Genomic DNA, 20,910 nt, shown 5'->3' on the forward strand with positions numbered 1-20,910 from the left:
ACAGATGGCTTCTTCCTAACCGAACTGCCATTTTTCTTGTCATGCTTCGGTTGTTTTTGTGGCTCCCCTCTGGACCGTCTCCAAATTCTTCTGCTCAGTTTTAGCAAGCTGGCCGAGAGTTCCCTCGCAGGGCTCTGACTCGCATACGAATTAGCTTGTGGTCAGAGCCTTTCTGCTCAGTACCGGGACTGCCTCCTAATGAATTTATTTCCTTTTAATTCTAAGCTTGCAAACATCAAGGATTCATGATACCTTCAGTGTTCGTCTAAATGCGAATGCCTTCTGTCACATTGAAAAGCCTGTGGTTATTTTGATGGGGTTAACAATGGTAACATGACCCATCTGTGGTTTGGCATAAATAGTTCAGAGTTGACCTGGTCTGTCTGAGGAGATGTCCCTGAAACGTGTGGTGACCTTGAGTTGCTAAAGAGTGAAAATGAGCTTAGGAGAGAGGTAGATCCGGAGAGAACTATTTAGGAAACATTTGGGAGAGAGATATGACCAGACACTTTGCCAAGCGCACAGGTGAGTAGTAGGGAAGGAAGCCAAACTGCAAGGGGTTCAAGACCACCCATTCAATTCTAATTGAACTCAAGTTAGGCAAAGGCAGGAAGGAGCAGGACGGGAAGCTTGTCCAGGCAGTGGCAGCAGAGGTAACAATGGGAAAAAGGAGCGTTTTGAATCTTCTTTTAGGTAGTGGGAAATTAGCCATTAAAGAGGTAGGGAGGTTTTTTTGTTCGTTTGTTTTTGTTTTTGTTTTGGTGGTGGGGGGGGATTATTTTAAAAATAAGAACAGTTTTCTCTATATGTTTATTTTATTAGTTAGGGCAGCACTGTCCAGCAGAATTTTCTGTGATGATGGATATATTCTATATCTGCAATGTCCAATATGGTAGCCACTAGCCACACGTGGCTATTTAAATTTAAATTTATTAAAATTAAAATCAGTTTCTCAGTTACACAAGCCACATTTCAAGTGTGCAATAGCCACAATAATTAAAACTTAAATTTAAATAGTCACATTCGGCTAGTAGGTATTGCACTGGACAGCTTAGAGTTAGGGTATTATTTTGAGATTAGTCTCCAAATAGTGTCTTAAAACAACAAAAGTTTCTCACCTGCATTACATTCAAACCAATTAGTGCTAGGATATGGGGGGTGGGGACTTTGCTGGTGTCCCCCACTGTGTGTAGCTGCCATCTTCAACATGCAGGCTTCTCGGCGGTGGAGAGAAAGGAGAGAGAGTGTGGAGGAGTTCTTGGGAGGTTTAATGGGACACATCTGGAAATGGCCTACATCACCTCTACCCATATTCTAATGGCTAGAAATAAATCACATGGCCCTACCTAACTGCAGGCTAAGCTGTACATATTTAACTGTGTGCCCAGAAGGAAAAGTTAATGGCTCTAGGGACATTCAACATTAAACTTCCACATTTATCACATTTATCAACAATAAATTTTTTTTAATTTAGAGTGTATTTAGAGTATTTCCTACTGAGTCCCTAATGACTTCGCCATGAAGAACTGGAAATTAATCTTAACTAGTGTGCCAAGGGAATCTTAACTAGCTTAATTGAGGAACGATTGGGAGAGCAGAGGATCAAAAGGGAGCATGGCCAGGTTTCCCCTGCCCACTTGGGCCCCCGGGAGCCTGCTGAGATCCCGGGCCTGATCCTCTGCCCACCGAGGCCCCCTCCAGCTGGCAGGTCCTGAGGGAGTGGGAGGGAGGGAAGGGGGAGCAAAAATAAAGGCCGGACCTCTTGGACCGGCACCCCTGAGGGGCGGCTGGGGGAGGGGAGGAGTTCCTACACCCAGTGGGACCCACCCACGGTTAGGGGTCCAGCGGGGACGGGGGAGACCCTAGGGGAGACAGTGGGGGAGGGGCACGAAGGAACGGAAGGGAATGCGGCCAGTGCTTTCCCTGTCCACGTAGGCACCAGGGAGCCTGTTGGACTCCTGGACCTAATCCTCTGCCCTCGGAACCTCCCTCCTGCGGTGCAGAGCCCAAGCCCCGCCCCTACACCCCCACCCAGGGCCCTACCTCTACATTAGGAGACCCCCTCCAACACGCTGGGCCTAAACCCCACCCACACACCCTCACTTAGGGCCCTACCTGCAAACTCCGGAACTCCACGTCCAGAGGCCCTCCTTTCCACGTACTGCCACTTCCCTTCTGTGCAGGTCTTAAGCAGAGGCCCCGCCCTACGCTTGAACGTCGCCCAGCCTAGGCTCCACCCCCAGGGCCTTTCCCTGCTGCGTGGGTCCTGAGCCTAGGCCCCGCCCCATGCTCAAACATCACACCCCCACCCGCCTAGGTCGCACCGCACCCTAAACCCTGCTCCTGCCTAAGTTCTACACCTGCCTAAACTCCACCCCCATAGCCAAGGCTTTTTCTTTTTTTTTCTTTTTTCTTTTGCGGTTTTGTTTTACCTTGTTGCAGTTGTTTCAATTATAGTTTTATTTTTCCTAATCTATTTTTTATCTTTCTAATTTTATTTATTTTTTTTATTCTTTGCTATCATACTGCTCCTTTTTTTCTTTCTTTCTTCCTTTTTTTTTTTTTTTTTTTTTTACCATGCCACGAAGCTTGCAGGATCTTGGTTCCCAGGCCAGAGGTCGGGCCCAAGCTCCTGTGGTGGGAGCTCTGAGTCCAAACTGCTGGACTAACAGAGAACCTCAGACCCCAGGGAATATCAATCGGAGTGAGGCCTCCGGGAGGTCCTCATCTCAGCACCAAGACCCAGCTCTACCCAACTGCCTGCAAACTCCAGTGCTGGACGTCTCAGGCCAAACAACCAGGAAGACAGGAATACAGCACCACCCATCAAAAAAAAAAAAAAAAATGAAATGACAAAAAAATTTGTCATGGACGAAGGAGCAAGGTAAAACCTACAAGACCAGGTGAATGAAGACAAAATGGGCAACCTGCCTGAAAAAAAATTCAGAGAAATGATAGTAAAGATGATCCAGGGTCTTGGAGGGACAATGGAGAAAATACAAGAAACATTTACCAAGGATCTAGAGGAACTGAGAAGCAAACAAACTGATGAACAACACAATTACTGAAATTAAAAATGCTGTAGAGGGAATCAATGACAGAACAGCTGAGGCAGAAGAACGGATGAGTGAGCTGGAGGATAAAATGGTGGAAATAACTGCCAGGGAGCAGAATAAAGAAGGAAGAGTGAAAAGGGTTGAGGACAGTCTCTGAGACCTCTAGGACAACATTAAATGCACCAACATTCGAATTATAGGGGTCCCAGAGGAAGAAGAGAGGAAGAAAGGGTCTGAGAAAATATTTGAAGAGATTGTAGTTGAAAACTTCCCTAACATGGGAAAGGAGATGGTTGGTCAAATCCAGGAAGTGCAGAGAGTACCATACAGGATAAACCCAGGGAGAAACATGCGAGACACATATTAATCAAACTATCAAAAATTAAATACAAAGAAAAAATATTGAAAGCAGCAATGGAAGGGCACCAGGTAACATTCATGGGAATCCCCATAAGCTTAAAAGCTGATTTTTCAGCAGAAACTCTGCAGGCCAGAAGGGAGTGGCAGGTCATATTTAAAGTGTTGGGGGGGGAGAAACCTACAACCAGGATTGCTCTACCCAGCAAGGATCTCATTCAGATTCAACGGAGAAATTAAAACATTTACAGATAAGCAAAAGTTAAGAGGGTTCGGCACCACCAAACCAGCTTTACAACAAATGCTGGGGGAGCTTCTCTAGGCAGGAAACACAAGGGAAGGAAAAGACCTACAATAACAAACCCAAAACAATTAAGAAAATGGTAATAGGAACATAATATCAATGATTACCTTAAATGTAGAAGGATTAGGTGCTCCACCAAGGGACATAGACTGGCTGGGTGGATGCAAAAATAAGACCCATACATACGCTGTCTACAAGAGACCCACTTCAGACCTGGGGACACATTCCGACTGAGAGTGAGGGGATGGAAAAAGATATTCCATGCAAATGGAAATCAAAAGAAAGCTGGAGTAGCAATTCTCATATCAGAGAGAATAGACTTTAAAATAGGGACTGTTACAAGAGACGAGGAAGGACACTATATTGGTGATCGGGGGATCAATCCAAGAAGAAGATATAACAATTGTAGATATTTGTTCACCCAACATAGTAGCACCTCAATGCATGGGGTGGATGCTAACAGCCATAGAAGAGGAAATCGACAGTAACACAATAATAGTAGGGGACTTTAACACCCCACTTTCACCAATGTACAAATCAACCAAAATGAAAATAAATAAACACAAGCTTTAAATGACACATTAAACAAGATGGACTTCTATTGTTTGGACTGATATTTATAGTACATTCCATCCCAAAACAGCAGAATACACTTTCTTCTCAAGTGCTCATGGAACATTCTCCAGGATAGACCATATCTTGGGTCACAAATCAAGCCTTGGTAAATTTAAGAAAATTGAAATCATATCAAGTATCTTTTCCGGCCACAACACTATTAAGACTAGATATCAATTACAGGGAAAAAACTGTAAAAGATACAAACATATGGAGGCTAAACAATACGCAACTAAATAACCAAGAGATCACTGAAGAAATCAAAGAGGAAATCAAAAAATACCTAGAAACAACAATGAAAACACGATGATCCAAAACCTGTGGGATGCAGCAAAAGCAGTTCCAAGAGGGAAATTTATAGCCATAAAACTTACCTCAAGAAACAAGAAAAATCTCAAATAAACAACCTAACCTTACACCTAAAGCAATTAGAGAAAGAAGAACAAAAAAAAAAAACCCCAAAGTCAGATGAAGGAAAGAAATCATAAAGATCAGCTCAGAAATAAATGAAAAAGAAATGAAGAAAACAATAGTAAAGATCAATAAAACTAAAAGCTGGTTCTTTGAGAAGGTAAACAAAATTGATAAACCATTAGCCAGACCCATCAAGAAAAAAAGGGAAAAGACTCAAATCAACAGAATTAGAAATGAAAAAGAAGTAACAACTGACACTGCAGAAATACAAAGGATCATGAGAGATTACTACAAGCAACTATATGCCAATAAAATGGACAACCTGGAAGAAATGGGCACATTCTTAGAAAAGCACAACCTTCCAAGACTGAACTAGGAAGAAATAGAAAATATAAACAGACCAATCACAAGCACTGAAATTGAAACTGTGATTAAAAATATTCCAACAAAACAAAGTTCAGGACCGGGTGGCTTCACAAGCAAATTCTATCAGACGTTTAGAGAAGAGCTAACACATATCCTTCTCAAACTCTTCCAAAATATAGCAGAGGGAGGAACACTCCCAAACTCATTCTATGAGGCCACCATCACCCAGATACCAAACCAGACAAAGATGTCACAAAAAAAGAAAGCTACAGCCAATATCTCTGATGAACACAGATGCAAAAATCCTCAACAAAATACTAGCAAACAGATTCCAATAGCACATTAAAAAGATCATACACCATGATCAAGTGGGGTTTATCCCAGGAATGCAAGGATTCTTCAATATACGCAAATCAATCAATGTGATACACCATATTAACAAATTGAAGGAGAAAAACCATATGATATCTCAATAGATGCAGGAAAAGCTTTTGACAAAATTCAACACCCATTTATGATAAAAGCTCTCCAGAAAGTAGGCATAGAGAGAACCTACCTCAACATAATAAAGCCCACATATGACAAACCCACAGCCAACATCATTCTCAATGGTGAGAAACTGAAACCATTTCTTCTAAGATCAGGAACAAGACAAGGTTGCCCACTTTCACCACTATTATTCAACATAGTTTTGGAAGTTTTAGCCACAGCAATCAGAGAAGAAAAAGAAATAAAAGGAATCCAAATCGGAAAAGAAGAAGTAAAACTGTCACTGTTTGCAGATGACATGATACTATACATAGAGAATCCTAAAGGTGCTACCAGAAAACTACTAGAGCTAATCAATGAATTTGGTAGAGTAGCAGGATACAAAATTAATGCAAAGAAATCTCTTGCATTCCTATACACTAATGATGAAAAATCTGAAAAACAAATTAAGGAAACACTCCCATTTACCACTGCAACAAAAAGAATAAAATACCTAGGAATAAACCTACCTAAGGAGAAAAAAGACCTGTATGCAGAAAACTATAAGACACTGATGAAAGGAATTAAAGATGATACAAACAGATGGAGAGATATACCATGTTCTTGGATTGGAAGAATCAACATTGTGAAAATGACTATACTACCCAAAGCAATCTACAGATTCAATGCAATCCCTATCAAACTACCAATGGCATTTTTCATAGAACTAGAACAAAAATTTGCACAATTTGTATGGAAACACAAAAGACCCTGAATAGCCAAAGCCATCTTGAGAAAGAAAAATGGAGCTGGAGGCATCAGGCTCCCAGACTTCAGACTATAATACAAAGCTACAGTAATCAAGACAGTGTGGTGTGGTGCTGGCACAAAGACAGAAATACAGATTGGTGGAGCAGGATAGAGGGCCCAGAGATAAACCCACGCACCTATGGTCACCTTATCTTTGATAAAGGAAGCAAGAGTATACAATGCAGAGAGGAAAGCCTCTTCAATGAGTGGTGCTGGGAAAACTGGACAGCTACATGTAAAAGAATGAAATTAGAACACTTCCTAACAGAAATAAACTCAAAATGGATTAAAGACCTACAGGCAGGGTCAGACACTATAAAACTCTTAGAGGAAAACATAGGCAGAACACTCCATGACATAAATCACAGCAATATCCTTTTTGACCCACCTCCTAGAGTAATGGAAATGAAAACAAAAATAAATAAATGGGACCTAATGAAACTTAAAAGCTTTTGCACAGCAAAGGCAACCATAGAAAAGACAAGAAGACAGCCCTCAGAATGGGAGATAATATTTGTAAACGAAGCAACTGACAAAGGATTAATCTCCAAAATATACAAGCAGCTCATGCAGCTCAATATCAAAAAACAAACAACCTAATCCAAAGACAGGCAGAGGAAATGAATAGACGTTTCTCCAAAGAGGATATACAGATTGCCAGCGGACACATGAGGGGATGCTCGGCATCACTAGTCATTAGAGAAATGTGAATCAAAACTACAGTGGGGTATCACCTCACACTGGTCAGAATGGCCATCATCAAAAAAATCTACAAACAGTAAATGCTGGAGACGGTGTGGAGAAGGGGGAACCCTCTTGCACTGTTGGTGGGAATGTAGATTGGTGCAGCCACTATGGAGAACAGTATGGAGGTTCCTTAAAAAACTAAAAATGGAACTGCCATATGACCCAGCAATCCCACTACTGGGCATATACCCTGAGAAGACCATAATTCAAAAAGAGTCATGTACCACAATGTTCATTGCTGCACTGTTTGCAATAGCCAGGACATGGAAGCAACCTAAGTGTCCATCGACAGATGAATGGATAAAGAAGATGTGGCAGGTATATGCAGTGGAATATTACTCAGCCATAAAAAGAAACGAAATTGAGTTATTTGTAGTGAGGCGGATGGACCTAGAGTCTGTCATCCAGAGTGAAGTAAGTCAGAAAGAGAAAAACAAATACCGTATGCTAACACATATATATGGAATTAAAAAAAAAAAAAGGTCATGAAGAACCTAGGGGCAAGACTGGAATAAAGACGCAGACCTACTAGAGAATTTACTTGAGGATACAGGGAGGGGGAAGGGTAAGCTGGGACAAAGTTAGAGAGTGGCATGGACATATATACACTACCAAACGTAAAATAGATAGCTAGTGGGAAGCAGCCGCATGGCACAGGGAGATCAGCTTGGTGCTTTGCGACCACCTAGAGGGGTGGGATAAGGAGGGTGGGAGGGAGATGCAAGAGGGAGGGGATATGGGAATATATATATACATATAGCTGATTCACTTTGTTATACAGCAGAAATTAACACAACACTCTAAAGCAATTATACTCCTATAAAGATGTTAAAAAAAAGAGAGAGAGAAAAGAAAAAAAAAAGAGAGAGAAGATGACTAGAGAATTACTTCCTAAAACCTGATCAAGAGTATCAGAGAAGGAACTGAGTCAGGAAGGACTCAGATTGTCCCCTGAGTAGATTTCCCAGGGTTGGATGCCCTGGGAGACCCATTCACGGAAATTCTGTGGATGCCAAGTTAGGTTTCTGATGGTTACCAAGGATATATAAATTATCTGAATAAGTTTTTATCAACCAGAGGAACGAAAATTCAGTTTTGGCAAGGCTGGGATGCAAAAAGGCGGAACTAGGAAGTGGGATGAAGACAACTGACTTGGTGCTGTCTGTGTCTCTCTGGAAAAACAGAGAAAAATCAAGACTGAACTTAAGATTCCCTCTCTCCTTTTGTTTTTTTAGTTTGTTTGTTTTTGGCTGCGTTGGGTCTTTGTTGCTGTGCATGGGCTTTCTCTAGTTGCGGCGAGCGGGGGCTGCTTTTTGTTGTGCGCAGGCTTCTCATTGTGGTGGCTTCTCTTGTTGCAGAGCACAGGCTCTAGGCGTGCAGGCTTCAGTAGTGGTGGCATGTGGGCTTTGTTGCTCCACGGCATGTGGGATCTTCCCGGACCAGGGATCGAACCTGTGACCCCTGCATTGGCAGGCGGATTCTTAACCACTGCACCACCAGGGAAGTCCTGAGATGCTTAATTTAAAATGTGGAGTTCCCTGGTGGTGCAGTGGTTAAGAATCCGCCTGCCAATGCAGGGGTCACGGGTTCGGGCCCTGGTCCGGGAAGATCCCACATGCCGTGGAGCAACTAAGCCTGTGCACCACAACTACTGACCCTGCACTCCAGAGCCCGCGAGCCACAACTACTGAAGCCCACACGCCTAGGGCCTGTGCTCCGCCACAAGAGAAGCCACCGCAATGAGAAGCCCAAGCACCGCAATGAAGAGTAGCCCCCGCTCTCCACAACCAGAGAAAGCCCGTGCACAGCAACAAAGACCCAACACAGCCAAAAAATAAAAAAAAAAGAACCCCCAAAAAAACCCAACTCCATAGAGCATTAAAAAAAAAAAATACATAAAAGGATGTGTGGGACTGTGTTCCAATAAAACTTTATTTATAAAAAAATTATTTAAATGTAGCTATAAACGACAACACAACAATGATAGTTATACTGTTCAAATGTGGTGAATATGACTATGGACACAGTTGCTTTCTTAAATTCTTTCTGAAAATGGCAGGGCATAAATCAATAAATCAGTAAGTCAATAAATTAAGTAGTTTCTACTTTTTTGGCATAGTAAATGCACCTGTAATGTGGGTATTGTTTTCCCATATAAATAACATTGGAGAATTTGGCTGTGTTATTTCCTGCTTGGCCTCAGATAAATCATTGCTTTGCTTAGTCACATGGTGTAGTGGCATAAATGAATCATTTGTAGTAAACATTTTAAAAAGCAAAATAATGATCCAAGTTCTATAAAATCTAAAATGAGCTTGAAAGCACTAAACATTCTGATTAACTGAGGAATTACAATGAACTACGAAATATACACAACACATAGAAAATATAACTGTCTTTTGTCAAAAATTTAAAACAAATGTCTTACCAATTATAAGGAGGTTTGAACAGATTCCTTTTCCTCTAGATACTTTTCCTGTAGCAAGCATAGCCATTCAGAGTCATTCCATAGATATAAGAGCTGCCTCATGGCCATGGTTGCTTCACATTATACTTTTCTGGGTCATTGGCAATGCTTCAATGTTACATGAGGACTTCATAAAAAAACATAATCAGATCCAGGGCATAGATTTCTATTTAAGTCAACCAGCACATACTGAGTACTAGGCAGTTGAGCTGGGGCTACTGAGAGGGTTCACAGGCCAGCAGTGAAGACACAGTCATCCAGCTACATCACTGCATGAGTCCTGTTGGAGGTGTGGACAAAGCAGGAGAGAGAGAGGAAAAATAAACATTGATTCAAACGTAGGGAGGCGCAGTCAGAGGAGGTCTAAGAAAGGAAGTGACTTGTTCTGGATTTTCTTCTGGTGGAGACCAGAGCGGAGAAACAAGCCCAGCAAAGGCATGGAAACATGAAATACACTGCATGTTGTTTTCAGGGAATGGGGACTAATTCATTATGACGGACGATAAAGCGCATAAGAGGATCTTCTGAAACCCAAATTCTGTGCTTACCTCTTTCTAGTTTTCGAGTGCTTGTACCTGCGGAAGATAAGGCATTGTCTCCAAGGACTGAGACCCCAATCCTTTCCTCTGGAAGCCTCAGGATTTTCCTTTGATCATCTCCCGAAGAACGTGATATCGTCCTCATGCTTTGCTACAGGCCACCAGGAACAACTGGGACGTCACTGCAGGCAGCTTCAGGTTTCACTCTCATTCCTAAAGGAAGCATCCTGTACTCTGAGAATCCCCAATAGCCAGCTCTCTTCTACAGTTTGGTTCTGGTGTGTAAAGGCTGGCTCAGTAAGAGAACAGGAGGATGTTGGTAGATGCTGTTCTGAGGTGAACTGACATCATGCTGCTCTCATAAACTACTGCTGCAGAGAATTCATAACACCAAAACCCCTTCCTTTCGGTGCCTGGAGAACGCAGGGCCTTCAGGGAGCATTTCAAACTGCTAAGATCCCTAAGACAAACAAAAACTCTCTTTCTTTTAGCTCAATAATACCGGTTTCTCAAACAGCATAAAATCATGGACAATCCTGGCATTTGGAACACGAAGTGAGGTATAGTAGTTTAGCTTTTTATACTTCTTTAGAGTATGTTAATCCACACGCATCTAAGTGCTTAAACTCTGTTTCCTCAAATGGGGCTAATCATTGCACCTACCTCATAGTGTTTCTGGAGAGATGAAACGAATGAATATATGTAAAGCATTAGCGGTGCCTGACACTATTATAATTATTGTCTCAAATTTTACTCAATTTTTCCCTCTCTACCACTATTTCACGAGCATAGAGGCTAGATGACTCATTGATGGTAGTTTAATTAGAAGCTCTTTTATGTGCACTCTGAAAATATTATGCTCAGATGGTACAGCCCTTGCATATTGCTCCCTAAATGTCTGGGCTCATGTAGGTCCCCTATGTTGCTTGCCTCATGAAAAGCAACACCCAAACCGTAACCTGAAGAGCTTGAATGGCCTGTGTCTGTGTGACCTAAGGACAGAGTCTATCTTATTATTAGGTGTACGGTTTGTGAGTCAGGATTGATGAGGCAGGCCTAGTGTGTAAAGGAGACACGATGATCTAACCTCAGTGAGAAAAAGTTTATAGGGAAGGAGCAAAACCACCATAAAGAACTGACTGGAGATACAACTCAACTCTAGAAGCACTGCTCTCCTCCATGTTACTGGCACAGACCCACTTCTGGTGAAGGCTTTAATCACCAGCCAGAGTTCTCACTGTGAGGTCAGAAACTTCATCTATCTTCTTCATCTTTACCCACAGTGTATATCCCAGGGCCTGGAACTGAATACATGTATTCAGTAATAAATATGTGCAGAATGGACTAATGAATCAATTATAGGGTGAATGTTAAATAAGTCTGAAGACGTCAAGGAAAGGTTTGTACTTCGGGGCTGCAGGGCAGTGCTGAGTGAGTTCCATCATCTTTCTCAAACTGTAGTTTACTTAGAAGTCAGCAAAGAAATCCATCAAGTGACCTTTTTTTTTTTTTTAAATAGAAAGTCTTTATTTATTTATTTATTTATTTATTTATTTATGGCTGTGTTGGGTCTTCGTTTCTTTGTGAGGGCTTTCTCTAGTTGTGGCAAGTGGGGGCCATCTCTTCATCGCGGTGCGCGGGCCTCTCACTATCACGGCCTCTCTTGTTGCGGAGCACAGGCTCCAGACGCACAGGCTCAGTAGTTGTGGCTCACAGGCCTAGTTGCTCCGCGGCATGTGGGATCTTCCCAGACCAGGGCTCGAACCCGTGTCCCCTGCATTGGCAGGCAGATTCTTAACCACTGCGCCACCAGGGAAGCCCCCATCAAGTGACCTTTTGGACCCACTTTGGAAAGCCATGGGAAATGCCGAAACAGGCTTGTGGGCTCTCTTTTCCCTACATAACCACTTCTTGGAATGTTTCAAGATTTGGTACATTTTGATCTCTGAAATGGAAATTAATACCAATCTGGCTTCTGTCCTTCAAACTTCCTTCCCTATTGTGCTTCCTTTTCAAAATCAGAGGAATGACCCACATAATGAATGGAACCTTGATTTTCTTGTTGGGCGCTCCCAACAATAATTTGGGGCCAATAACTTTGGCTTCTCCCCCATGGACATATAGTACCTTCCAACCTCCAGACATACTAGTGAAGGACTTGAATTTTCTGGCTTCTTCCCTTTAATTTCGACCTTTAGGAATACGGCTAAGGCCTTGTTTTAAACAGTTCCCGCCCTATGACGTGTGGAGCCCTGCGGATCCGCACTGCTACTAGGGCTGTGCTCCTGGCCCCCTCATCCCTCCCAGTGGATCCTCTTATCTTAAAGGTCCAACACACAATGGAAAGCAAATCCTTTGCTGAATTCTCAAAGGATGAGACAAAAGAGAAGGTGGTAATGGCAGGGATTTGGGATAGAACAGATAGCTCAAGGGTTTATTCTGAGCCAATGATGTTGGACTTTTAGGAGAACATATTACATACTTAATTCAAAGCTCTTGTTCTCCTAGTTTTCACATTTCTTAAGTGAAGGGGAAATTTTTACTGATCATGTCATTCTTCACTTAAAATTCTGTAAATGCCGTCAACAGGGAATTGGTTAAATTATGGTACCTCCTCTCCTGATCTTCCCAGACAGGATCAGTAACTTCTATTAGATGCTCGCATAGCACCCTGTTTTCTCCTACTTAGGAGTTAATTATATTCTTATTTTTATGATTATTAAATATCTGTCTCCCTCCCTAGACTGTAAGCCCAGTGAAGGCAGGAACCATGAGGATGGGCATTGTGTACCCACTGCTTAGCATCACACTTCGTATACAGTAGATGTTTAACATTTAGATGTGTAATAAATGCAAACAATAGAATATTATGCAGCCATTTAAAAGTATCATAATGTGGAACTGTTTATTGACTCATAATGTTAAATTTATAAAATCAAACTATAAAATAGTAGATACAGCACAATCTTATTTTCATAAAAAGAATAGCTATGTATACAGATACCTTGATCAAAATGTTAATAGTGGTTGGATTATGGTTGATTTTATTTTCTTTGCAACTCTTCATATTATCTGAATTTTAAAAATAACATTCATTAGATCCATTATTTTCTGAATTATACATCATTTCCATTTTGAAAAAAATCAAGTAGACATTAAAACAACTTCTTCTGTCACAAAACTTCACTTGAACATACAGTATTCAATTAGACAATATTAGAAACAACCTGAATTTCTGATTCAAGTGGGCCTCTAACAAAATGATCATGAGGATACCTTTATTTCTGTGCAAAATTTATTATTTTATTTTAATGTCCATAATTACCCATTAGTCTTCTCTCTCCCCTTATTCATATTCCTTCTCAGGATATGAAGAATAGAATAGACCCTAACTTCTTAATCTATCCTATTTTTTTAGCTGAAGACCAAGAAAGTAAAAAAAAAAGTTAAAAGGCAATGGACTTCTGAATGTAACACAATGTCAGCGGTTGCTACATTTAAAGTACCTTCCTTACATTGAAGCAAGGTTGTAAAGGTGAAGTTTTTCCCAATAAAACACTAAACCATTACCAAATTCTAAAAGTATATCCACTTTAAACAAATACTTTTCATGGCCTTACTGGCTATAAAACTATAATTGGGCATTTTTAAGATTAGCTTATAATTTTCCCTTTTAAAAGATATTAATTTATACAAATAAGACATTTACAGATGATAACCTCTACAGAGCAACACACACTCCAGGATATCTTAAAAGGTAAATACAATTGCACTTATTTTATACAATAATTTGCATTCTTGTGGGGAAATAGAAAATACTTTTGCATATAAATTCCTTTTCCCAACTAAGTATAATTGAAAAATTTCATTAAGAATTAGTTTAGAGACTTCACTGGTGGTCCAGTGGTAAAGAATCTGCCTTACAATGCAGGGGATGTAGGTTCAATCCCTGGTCAGGGAACTAAGATTCCACATGCCCAGGGCAACTAAGCCTGTGCGCCACAACTACTGAGCTCGCGTACCTCAGCTAGAGCCCGTGCGCCACAAACTACACAGCCCACACGCCCTGGGGCCCGCACGCCACAACTAGAGAGAGAAAACCCACACGCCACAACTAGAGAGAAGCCCGCACACCACAGTGAAGATCCCGTGCCGCAAGGAAAGATCCCGCATGCCTCAACGAATATCCCGCGTGCCGCAATTAAGACCCGACGCAGCCAAAAATAATAAATAAAATAAATTAAAAAAAGTTTATAAAAAGAGTTAGTCTAAAATAAAAAGAAAGAAAAAAATAGGGCAAATACTGTATATGGCGGCCTGTCTTTCAGTAATATTCATTTTGTTGTCCCTGCCAGTTTCAATCCATTGACACAAAGACCTCAGCACTATAAGAAGTTGTACTATGACCTATAAAATGTGACAGCCCAGGAGAACTATTATACCATTATTCCTTTTCAGTAAAAATCCTAACAGAATAGTGATACATATTGTGTCTCAGAACTGTAATCATACATTACAAATCATTTACAATACAAACTGCAATGAGGAACGTGTGCTGCACAGCTGGGCTCTGCATTTTCTTTCGAAGCTCAGAAAGTTCAAGGATGTCTTATCAATCTTCATTTCAGATCTAGTAGCATAAAAGCTGGGTTTTCTAAGTAGGATTTCCACAAATTGGAGAAGCGTGACATTGTAGCACCATCAATAATTCTGTGATCAGCTGACCAGCTCACATTCATTATCTGGGCCTTATATACTTCCCCTTTCTCGTTAAATCGGGGAAGGGCCTACAAATAAGGAAAAGGACAGAGTCAGCCTTCACTTGCTCAAAGCAAGCTCTAGCAAAAACAATGGTGAAAGATTAGGCAAACCTCCCTCCCTATAATAGAGAAGAAATGGGCATCCCAAATGACTTTTGATAATGCCAACTACTACTCTTCCCATCTTTGTGAGTGTGTGCTTCAAGCTTTCAGAGTTTCTCCAAGGTATTTCCTGTCGCCTGTCTAATTTCCGTATGTACAGTAAACTTCATTTCAGATTTCAATTATTTAACAGCTATTTATTGAGCATCTACCATGTACCAGGTACTCTTCTAGACTCTGGGGATAAAGCAATGAACAAAACAAATAACAATCCTTGCCCTCTTGGAGCTAACATTTTAATGGGGAGAGACAGACGATTAAGATAAATAAGTAAAATATATATAGTGTGTTAGATAGTGAAAAGTGCAAATGAAAAACTAAAGCACTTTGGAATGGAGATAGAGATTATATGCAGGAGGTGGAAATAGGGGAGAGGTTGCATTTTTTTTTTTTAACAGGTGGGCAGGGAAAGCCTCACCAAGAAGGTGTCCTCACTGAAGGCAGTGAGGAAGCAAGCCATATGGACACGTGGAGAAAGACGGGGGGAAGCACGGCTGGAGTGTTGGAGGACCAGCAAAGTTGGCAGGGAGGCCGCAGTGGAGGGGCCGGGGTGAGAGGTGGGAGATGAGGTCACAGAAAGAGCAGGCTGAAGGGGGGCATGTTGCTAAGACAACAGTTATGCTTCCCAGTCTGTCTCTGACTTTTCCAAAAACAGATTTAAAAAAAAGCTAATTCATTGCAGGCTATTTTTTTTTTAAAAAATAGGGGCTTCCCTGGTGGCACAGTGGTTGAGAGTCTGCCTGCTAATGCAGGGGAGGCGGTTCGGGCCCTGGTCTGGGAGGATCCCACATGCCGCGGAGCAACTGGGCCCGTAAGCCACAGCTGCTGAGCCTGTGCGTCTGGAGTCTGTGCTCCGCAGCAAGAGAGGCCGTGATGGTGAAGAGGCCCATGCACCGCAATGAAGAGTGGCCCCTGCTTGCCGCAACTGGAGAAAGCCCTCGCACAGAAACGAGGACCCAACACAGCCAAAAATAAATATAAAAATAAATAAATAAATAAATAAATAATATATCAAAAGTGAATATATATCAAAAATATATTATCTTTTTATAATGATATAAAAAGATATACAAAATGTTAAGATCCACCTCTTATTGTTAGGTTCAGTAGACATAAAATCACTCTGTCAAAGGGCAATGAAGGTTTCTAAGCCCTCCTCTCCCCTTCTGTAGTTCTCCCCTCATAGGCCGGATACAACAGTCACAGCCTGATGTGGGTCCCAGTCACACTGAGTGGCACCGGTGTAGAGCCATGGTAGGCCACTGTAGCTAGTTTGCCTTTGATTTGGAGTGAGGTGAGAAGCTATTGGAGGTTTCTGAACAGAATGGCCAGTCACTGAAAGGAGAAGACTTCAGGAGGAGCAGGTGAGAGGGTGGGGTGGTGAGGGAAGGAGCAGGAAACTGGAGATGCCTAATTAGACTTCCGAGTAGGAAATAAGAGTTTGGAGTTCAAAGGAGAGGTCTAGTCTGGTCTGGAGATATAAACTTGGGAGCCATCAGCATATAAATGGTATTTAAAGCCGTGAGACTGGATCAGATAAAGAAAAGGGCCAGAACTGAGCCCTGGGGTACTCCAATGTTTAGAGATTGGGAGACGAGGAGGTACAGGCAAAGGAGACTCAGAGGGAACAGGCACTAGGTAGGGGGGAAGCAGACTAGCGAGGTTTTCTGCAAGTCGCAGCAAAGAAGCTTTTCCAAAGAGGCGGTATTGATCAACTCAAGTGCAGCTAATAGGTCAAGAAAGATAAGGACTGAGAATTGAGGAATGTGGAGGTTTTAGTGACTTAAGACTATTTAGTGACAGTTTAAAATTTACAGTGAAAACAAAAGATAGCAAAGGAGAGATGACCCAAAGGGAGAAAGGAATGAAATACTGTCCCTACCCAACAAAGATTAACTACATTAAGTCATTATGAAGATTTATACTTCAAGAACTATGCTTCATAACTTGAAAAAACCATGAGTAAGATGATTCTGAAAAAATGCATCTCACACAGATAATTGTACACCAATGTTCATAGCAGCATTATTCACAATAGCCAAAAAATGGAAACAACCCAAATACTCACTAGAGATGAATAGATTAACAAAATGTGGTATATATTGTACACACAGAGTCTCAGTTTGGGATGATAAAAAAGTTCTGGAGATGGACGGTGGTGATTGTTGCAAACAGTGTGACTGTACCTACTGCTGCTGAAACATACACTTTGATTAAAATGCTAAACTTTGTCATGTATAGTTTACCAAAATTATATACCTATATGTACAATTCAGAAGAAAACAAACTGCTTTCAGGAAAAGGGAAAACAAAACTTTGTTAAATAGGTATGATGGTTTGTTTGTAAGCTGCAAAAAGTCAGAATTCTTTGAGAATCAAATGCTGAATGCTTGTTGGGGGCGGATGAGTGATAGAGAAGTTAATCCCTTAGAGAAACTCCTGATTTGGACAGAACAGTGTCATGCTATGTGTTCTTATTTTTCCTCCCTGTCTCTTCTGTGTGCCAGAAGGGAAAGTAGAGCTAGAAGAGGGAGTAACTTAGCAGCCAAAGTACCAGCTGCTAGAAAGCAAATCAAAGGCTGAATGAAAGTATCTGTGAAGATTTTGGATGCCAACATGAAAGTAATAAACTCATGAAAAGCAAGTCCCAGAGATGTTCCATGTGGAAGCATTATAAATACAGAGAAGAAGCAAGCTTCTTCTGAAAACGTGAAGATCAAAATCAAGGTTAATGTAGTGACAATGACATTTAATAATGGTGGTATTGAAATGGTATCTATGAGCTTATTTCTTTAACTCTGGTGGTTCTCAACCCTGAGTTAATAGGGATGCCCAAGCCCCAGCCCCCCCCAAATTCTGGTGCAGTTGGTATGGGGCGAGCTTGGGCACTTTTTTCACACTCTCCAGATGATTCTAATGTGTAGCCAGGGTTAAGAATCACTGCAGGGCTTCCCTGGTGGCGCAGTGGTTGGGAGTCTGCCTGCCGGTGCGGGGGACGCGGGTTCGAGCCCTGGTCTGGGAGGATCCCGCATGCCGCGGAGCAGCTGGGCCCGTGAGCCACAATTGCTGAGCCTGCGCGTCTGGAGCCTGTGCTCCGCAACAGGAGAGGCCGCGATGGTGAGGGGCCCGCACACCGCGATGAAGAGTGGCCCCCGCTTGCCACAACTGGGGAGGGCCCTCGCACAGAGACGAAGACCCAACACAGCCATGAATAAATAAATTAATTAATTAAAAAAAGAAAAAAAAAAAAGAATAGGGCAAGTTACTTTAAAAAAAAAAAAAAAGAATCACTGCAACCCTTATTCTAAGTCAGTCTCCTATAACATAGACACATGGGTTCTTGTTTAATATGTAAACTTTGGAGGCTCTGTCCCCAAGGCCAAGAAATCTGCATTTTTAACTGCACTCCCAATGATTGTTGAACAGAGCAAAGTTTAAGAAAAACGCTCTCAATGGTGTTTTCCCGTTATAAATAATAATTTGGATTGGCTTACTATTATTCTTTGGTATTCTGAAATAAAGATATTTTGATAGACTCAGATTGGCTATATTTGTGATTATTCATAAAGACTCACACCTGTGCCTGGCATAATCCACAATGGTTGATCCATACAGAAACAATTCAGATCACAAGCATTTACTCTACAGAGGCAGCCACCGGAGTTGTAGACCTAGTTCTCAGGAAGAAATAATTGGCTTACTAAACCCAATACCATACTCAAACCTACAAAGTGAGGGGAAAAACCTCAGAAACAGTCACTCTTCTTTGTTTTTCCTACCCCAATTTGCTTAAACTCTTTTTTCAACTATGTAGCAAACATACCTTAATTGTTCCCACGGCCCCAATTGCCACTTCGGGTGGCAATATCACTGGTCTGGCGTAGGTACCACCAATCTAAAAAACAAACAAAATAGAGTAGAAAAATTAAGCTTCTGAGGAACAAATGGCAAATTGAAGTTTATATTTTTTAACTGAGCATATGGTCACAAATCTTAAGTTATGGTTTATGAACTTGAACATCACTATTACTCACTGATCCAATGTTGGAAAGAGTAAATGTCCCTCCTGTAAGGTCAGTGGTGCTGAGCTGACCTGCAGAGCCCAATTTCTGGAGGCGGTTCAATTCAGTGGCGATCTCAAATATGGAGCGGATCTGAATATTTTTCACATTAGGTACAATCAAGCCCTGCTCTGTATCCATTGCTATCCCAATGTTATGAGAAGCCTAAAAATAAACAAACAAACAAACAACAATTATACAGCAGCCTTTTCATAAGCTAACGGAAAAGAAAGTCTCAACCTTCACTGCCTTATGAACTCAACTATAGAAAACTATTTTCACCATATTGGTGATGATTTAAAAGAAATAATTTTAAAAGACTTTTTCGGGGCTTCCCTGGTGGCACAGTGGTTGAGAATCTGCCTGCCAATGCAGGGGACATGGGTTCAAGCCCTGGTCTGGGAAGATCCCACATGCCGCGGAGCAACTGGGCCCGTGAGCCACAACTGCTGAGCCTGCGCGACTGGGGCCTGTGCTCTGCAACAAGAGAGGCCGCGATAGTGAGAGGCCCGTGCACTGCGATGAAGAGTGGCCCCCGCTCGCCGCAACTAGAGAGGGCCCTAGCACAGAAACGAAGACCCAACACAGCCAAAAAAAAATAAATTAATTAATTAAAAGATTTTTTTGAAAAAGATAAAATTTTTTTGGTAAGAATATAGGGCAATAGATTATTTCCATCCATTGTTAGTGGAAGTGTAAGCTGGTATATACTTTCTGGAGAACATTTAACAGTACGTACCAACATTTACAAAAATGTGTGCTAAGGAGATAAATGCAAAAGTATGTAGAGATGAACAGAGATGTTGAGTCAGATTGTTTGTAAGATTGAGAAAGTGCAAATGATCAAAATGTTTATCAATAAGTCACTGGCTAAACAAATGAAAACAAAGCCATATTTACTGACATGTAATGATGTCTAAAACATATTAAATAGAAAAGAAAATAGTTAAAAGAAAAACGTTTTAAATTTAAAAAGATATATGATATTATATATATATATAATATATATAATTCCATATTTTTTAACTGTGTAAAAATAAAATCCTAGACAGATGTACATCTCAGCATAAACAGTGAGTTATCTTAGGATTATGGGACTGAAGGTAAATATCACTATTTTCTTGTCTGAATTGTTTGCAACAAGTATATACTTAATGAGGAAATTGTATTAATAACATGGAAAGATTTTAGATGCAACCCCCCACAACGTAAAGCTCACTTCCTGGTGTATATTTCTAATAAGAAATACAAGTAAGGGCCGCATCCTCAAAAGAGTTCTCAGCTTTAATGAACTTTCACTCCAAACAGAAGAGTTCACTCAATGAATTCAAACTTTCAGTACTTTGCTCATTTAAATTATTCTTGTTTTATTTTTTTTTTAATTTAAAAAAAATATTTATTTATTTATTTATGGCTGCACCAGGCCTTAGTTGCGGCACGTGGGATCTTTTGTTGCAGCACGCAGGCTTCTCTCTAATTGTGGTGCACGGGCTCCACAGCGCTCAGGGCTTAGTTGCCCCGCGGCATGTGGGATCTTAGTTCCCCGACCAGGGATCGAACCCGCATCCCCTGCATTGGAAGGCGGATTCTTAACCACTGGACCACAAGGGAAATCCCTTTATCTACTTTTTTAAATGGGTATCAATACACAAGCATGTGATTTTATTTATTTATTTAAAAAAATATTTATTTATTTATTTATTTGGCTGTGCCGGGTCTTAGTTGCGGCACGTGGGATCTTCGTTGCTGTGTGTGGGATCTTCTTGCAACATGAGGGATCTAGT

The 20,910-nt window shown here is 41.2% G+C and overlaps 1 protein-coding gene and 1 long non-coding RNA gene across 3 annotated transcripts in view; one reads left to right on the forward strand and one right to left on the reverse strand.

The window, feature by feature from the left end:
- Nucleotides 1–10,620: 10,620 nt before the first annotated feature.
- On the forward strand, nucleotides 10,621–17,605 carry LOC103003352 (uncharacterized). The gene is made up of 3 exons (XR_449935.2): nucleotides 10,621–10,703; nucleotides 16,238–16,429; nucleotides 17,573–17,605. It is a non-coding gene; the product is annotated as an uncharacterized LOC103003352 (long non-coding RNA).
- DBT (dihydrolipoamide branched chain transacylase E2) overlaps nucleotides 13,011–20,910 on the reverse strand; it is a 45,599-nt gene continuing 37,699 nt past the window's right edge. For both annotated transcript variants that reach the window (XM_007169528.2, XM_057529543.1), the window contains 3 exons: nucleotides 19,100–19,291; nucleotides 18,889–18,960; nucleotides 13,011–14,930 (listed from right to left, as the gene is read on the reverse strand). In XM_007169528.2, coding sequence (XP_007169590.1) covers nucleotides 14,763–14,930; nucleotides 18,889–18,960; nucleotides 19,100–19,291 — 432 coding nt within the window. In that variant the 3' untranslated portion in view covers nucleotides 13,011–14,762. The remainder of the gene's footprint in view (nucleotides 14,931–18,888; nucleotides 18,961–19,099; nucleotides 19,292–20,910) is intronic.

This window comes from Balaenoptera acutorostrata, chromosome 1, assembly GCF_949987535.1.
Source record: "Balaenoptera acutorostrata chromosome 1, mBalAcu1.1, whole genome shotgun sequence".
Classification (NCBI taxonomy): Eukaryota; Metazoa; Chordata; class Mammalia; order Artiodactyla; family Balaenopteridae; genus Balaenoptera; species Balaenoptera acutorostrata.